A 5,048-nucleotide genomic window follows, 5' to 3' on the forward strand; every position below is an offset into this window, starting at 1 on the left:
ATGGGCAAAATTGAAGACTCTGGGGCGCAGGAGAGACCCAAATGGGACAACAAGGTTCAGTACCTGTTAACATGTATTGGCTTTGCAGTGGGACTTGGAAATGTCTGGCGTTTTCCCTACCTATGCGGAATCTATGGAGGAGGTAAGATGCTATTATATGATGCTGTTATATCTTACATCATCCTCATCATCATAGATTAATTGAGAGATTCAGATGTAAATTAAGAGATGTAGATGTAAGTTAAGAGATTTATATGTATAACTGCAACAATTTAGATTCTCTTGTCTCAGTATGATTAGTCATTAACATTGGACTAGAACAGTCCTTATCACTCTGCTCTCGAAATGGGAAACTTTATCTTGGTTTGAATGATCAACAGTGGTTGCCCTAATTTCTCTATTCACGTCCTCTAGATTCCCCAAGCCACAGATTTCTAAAGGATCTGGGTCAGGGTAAAGTCGTGCCAATCCCACAAAGTGCATAGGGCTATCGTCTTCACATATTGACTCTGAGATTCCTGATCTCACAGGCAGTGATACTCTCAGTTGAGCCTCTATTTGTCACCTTTTCCTTGAGTACATTTAGATCTGTGTTATGTGAAGTAGTACTGTTTTTATAAGATTGTCTCTACTTCTGTTTTTGGCCACTTGGAAAACAAAATATTGCAGTGCACTTATTTAGCAATTAAAAGCAGTTGTCATTTGATTCACGAAGATGGTTGAAATAGCCACAACCTTATTTAAAACTTCTCTGCAGAGTATGTTGATAGAGACAGTCTTAGTCTGTCTGATGTCTAACTTTAAGGCAAATATTGACTTCTTGTCCCCAGGTGCATTCCTCATTCCCTACCTGATCGCGCTGGTGTTTCAGGGCATCCCTCTGCTCTACCTGGAGCTGGCCATAGGACAGAGGCTCCGCATGGGCAGCATCGGTGTCTGGAATTCCATCTCACCGCTGCTGGGTGGAGTCGGTGGGTGGCCTAGAACTATTTAGAGATCTTCCAACACCATTTTTCCCTTTCTGATACACAGTGAGACCACTTTTAAGTTCAGTTTTTTCTGGAACGTACAGCCTGGCATTATTTCCCCTGAACCTGATCGCCAGAATTAATGTTTGCAATGTACATTCTGCAAACCATGGACATGCTGAAGCTTTACATTTCTTTAAGTTCAGTTTTCAATTTTATGTCATGCCAACACTGTGTTTATGGACTGGTTAGGTTTAGAACAAAAAAAAAAAACAAAAAAAAAAAAAAACACTTGATTAGGGTTTGAAAAAGGTAATTTTTTGGCTTAAATAACCTGACACAACCATGGCTGGAAATGTCACAATGTTTTGTCAAAAAATATCTGCATTTGTTTGCATAAACATTAACAAGTATTCTGCTGCCTAAACCTGACCAAAGTGCAGCTGGGATGTAGTATAATGTCAAACCTCCTGTTTTGTTGGATGGAATACTTATTGCAACCAAAGACGGCCTGGCACAGTGTAAAAATAATATATGCCTACACAAAACAGTTTCCTGGGTGAAAGTCCCATGTTAACCCATTCAGCTACAACAGTATCCTCCAGATATAGACTTGGTCAGCTGCAATGATGGTTTGGAGCAACATTCAATGATGATGTTGTTGGAACAACACCCACACAGCGATATCAGCTAAACCTTCTGATACTAGTATTGGTTACAGAACAACCCAAGAACTTTATGTAAATCTACAAGGATTACATTTTTCAAATATTTCATTAATTCATGATCAAAAATTTTTTTTGTGGTTCTTATAGTGTTGTTTATCATTTATTTCCTGCTTTAGGAATTGCCTCCATGATTGTGTCATTCCTGGTGAGCATTTTCTACAACACCATCCTGGCCTGGGTGCTCTGGTACTTCTTTCACTCTTTCCAAAACCCCCTGCCATGGAGCCAGTGTCCAGTCAATGAAAGCCGCATGGGTAACAAGATAAGCCATTTTAGCTGCTCTTGATACACTTATCGTCACACACTGATTGCTACTACCACAGTGACAGCACTACCTGATAGCAGCTCAATACTGTATGGGCAATTTAGTACACTGGCAATAAAGTTATAAGACTGTCACTGAGAGGAGTGGTTACCAACAGGGCTCGATGTGGCACTACAGGCAAGATTTCATTGGAAAACTACTGGATTGTTTTATGGTACTGCACCAGAACATGAAATAAAAAGAGCGTGCTTTTACAGAGTTTCGACCAGTGACAGATTTTGGAATCGGGGACAGATTCAAAAAGCACAAATCATGGTCTCATTTGTTGTCAATAATAAAGATGTTAAAATCTCTTTCACGGTGATAAATAGTTTTTAATGCAGAAAAACATCAGGCATTTTAATACTGAACTGCAAAAGTACATAAACTTAGCTCTGCTACAAAAATTTTAACCAAAACAGTATTACCTTCAAGATAAAGAAGTTTAAGAACTTAAAAGATCTCATGCTGTCATTGTTTGTTCTATGCATCCATGTAGGCTACGACGAAGAGTGTGAGAAGAGCACCCCAGTGAATTACTTCTGGTACCGTGAGACACTGAACATCACACCTGACATCGCGATCAGTGGCTCCTTGCAGTGGTGGATGGTCGTTTGTCTGGCCAGCGCCTGGTGTGTGGTCTTCATCTGCTTCATCAAAGGCATCGAGTCCATGGGAAAGGTCTGTTTACTGACACTGTATCAGCTACTGTGCCATACATACTTTCTGCCACTGCTAACAAGATAAAGGGAGAAAGAGTCACTGAGGGATATATCATGTGTTTGCATGTTTCAGGCTGTGTACGTGACAGCCACATTCCCTTACCTAGTGCTGACTATTTTCCTGATCCGTGCCCTCACTCTGCCCGGAGCTACTGATGGACTGCAGTACCTCTTTACTCCTGATGTGAGTTTGGTCACTTGTTGTCACTACAGTTGTTTGTTTCGTGTGTCCCAGACACAGTGAACTGATGTGATGTTTTTACGCTCGCTGTAGTGGAACATATTGATGGATCCTCGGGTTTGGCTGGACGCTGCCACCCAGATCTTCTTCTCTCTCTCTCTGGCCTCTGGAGGCCTCATAGCTTTCTCCAGCTATAATCCAGAGAGGTAAGGGCTAAAACTCATTACTACATTAACTAACTAACAGATGATTTGTGTGATGACTATCAAAGCTCTGTTGTTTCTTTTCTGTTCCCATAAGAAACAACTGTGAGAGGGATGCTGTTGTAGTTGGAGTAATAAATAGTGCCACATCTCTCTACGCCTCTATTTCTATCTTCTCCATCCTGGGATTTAAAGCTACCACCGCCTTCAACACCTGTCGATCAGAGTACGTATGCACAGATATATTCTATGTAAGTCTCAAGCTTCTTCTTCTCTTGCTGATACCAATAAGGCTGATTGTTTTGTATTCCATCTGCAGGAACATCTTGGCTCTGACCAATCACTTTCACATTTCAGACCAGAACATAACACTTGAAAACTATGATAAGTGGTATGAACATCTAAATGCAACATATCCAGATGAGGTGGCCGGTTTGCAGCTTAGGGTCTGTGACCTGCAAAGATTCCTTGACCAGGTACTGTCACTTTGAAAACATTTTTTGAATTTCCCTCCTTTGTTGAGCCCGGCTGTCCTCTGCTTTCGTGTCGTGTGCCTGTCGAACATAAAGTCAGTTCATGCATCCTTGTTAATTCCATCCTCCCCCAGAGCGCATCAGGTACCGGACTGGCTTTCATCGCATTCACCGAAGCAGTGCTAGAGATGCCAGGCTCGCAGGTATGGGCCATTCTCTTCTTCGTCATGCTCTTCAGCTTGGGCCTCTCCTCCATGTTTGGTAACATAGAGGGAGTCCTTACACCCATCAAAGACCTCAAACTACTGCCCAAGTGGATCCCTATGGAGGTCGTAACAGGTAGCTGCAAGTTAGCTTAAGCTGTTCTACAGTCAAAGGAAAAAAATGTCCTTTTGAATTTCCTTTCTGAAAAACTTTTGTCACTTTCTTAGGGATCACCTGCCTGTTAGGCTTCTTGAGCGGTCTCATCTTCACCCTGGGTTCGGGGAACTACTGGGTGGAGGTCTTTAACGGCTACGTGGGCTCTGTGCCTCTGCTCATCATCGCATTTTTTGAGATTATTGGAGTCATTTATATCCGTGGAATGAAAAAGTAACTTTTTCCTCATCTTCTTTAATAAAGTACAACTCTCTAGTCTTATGAATTCATATACAATTTTGATCCTTGTTTGTTTTTACATTTATTTTGGTCCCTTTGTACTCTGACAGTTTCAGCGAAGACATCTATTTCATGACTGGGTCGAGGCCCAACATCTACTGGAAGGCATGCTGGATGGTGATTAGTCCTTTAATGCTCCTGGTGGTGTTGATTGCATACGTGGCCGTCCAGGCAGAGAAACACCCCACCTATCCTGCTTGGGATCCATCTTATGTAAGCAAGTCACGTGTACTGACAAAGAAATATTGCTCTGTGTAAAGGAATATTTTTACATTTGTTGGCTTATTTGCCTTTTCCGAGAGTTAGACGAGAAGATTAATACGCTCTTAGGATATGAGAGCGATATTTATCTTCTGCCTGCAAAAAGTGTATTAACAAATATTAGAAAAACTGTCGAACAATGTCATAAACTTTCAATTAGCTTGTAAATGTTAATATTAAACTAGACTGGCACTCAGTAGAGTGTCTTTGTCTGGATCCACGGCAAAAGTTAATGGGGTCTACTCTGGAGACCCATCCTCCATCCAAGTTTCGTGGAAATCTGTTTTTTCCAGGGAGGAAGGGATTAGTCATTAACAAAATCATAACCTTCTTGGCAGAGGTAATATAGTATTCTGTGTATTACATTCCACACTTTTCACTCCCATCTTTTTCTTTAGGAATTATTCCCCGAAAGTGATGTGAGGCCCTACCCAGACTGGGTGTTTGCCATTATCATCCTCCTCTCTTCAGTTCCTGTGATTCCCATCCCTCTGGTGGCTCTTTACAGACTGATCTGCCGGAGAATGAAGAAGTCCTCTGCCCCCCGCTGA

At 41.6% G+C, this 5,048-nt stretch overlaps 1 protein-coding gene across 1 annotated transcript; it reads left to right on the top strand.

The window, feature by feature from the left end:
• Nucleotides 1-5,048, top strand: slc6a18 (solute carrier family 6 member 18; the record flags this gene model as incomplete). Its single annotated transcript, XM_084379302.1, has 12 exons — nucleotides 1-142; nucleotides 831-971; nucleotides 1,813-1,950; nucleotides 2,500-2,681; nucleotides 2,796-2,906; nucleotides 2,997-3,109; nucleotides 3,204-3,332; nucleotides 3,426-3,582; nucleotides 3,714-3,918; nucleotides 4,011-4,170; nucleotides 4,287-4,449; nucleotides 4,896-5,048. 12 exons carry the CDS (start codon nucleotides 1-3, stop codon nucleotides 5,046-5,048), a joined length of 1,794 nt encoding a protein of 597 aa, XP_084235428.1.

Source organism: Pagrus pagrus (assembly GCF_965226575.1).
Source record: "Pagrus pagrus genome assembly, chromosome: 17".
In the NCBI taxonomy this organism is placed as follows: Eukaryota; Metazoa; Chordata; class Actinopteri; order Spariformes; family Sparidae; genus Pagrus; species Pagrus pagrus.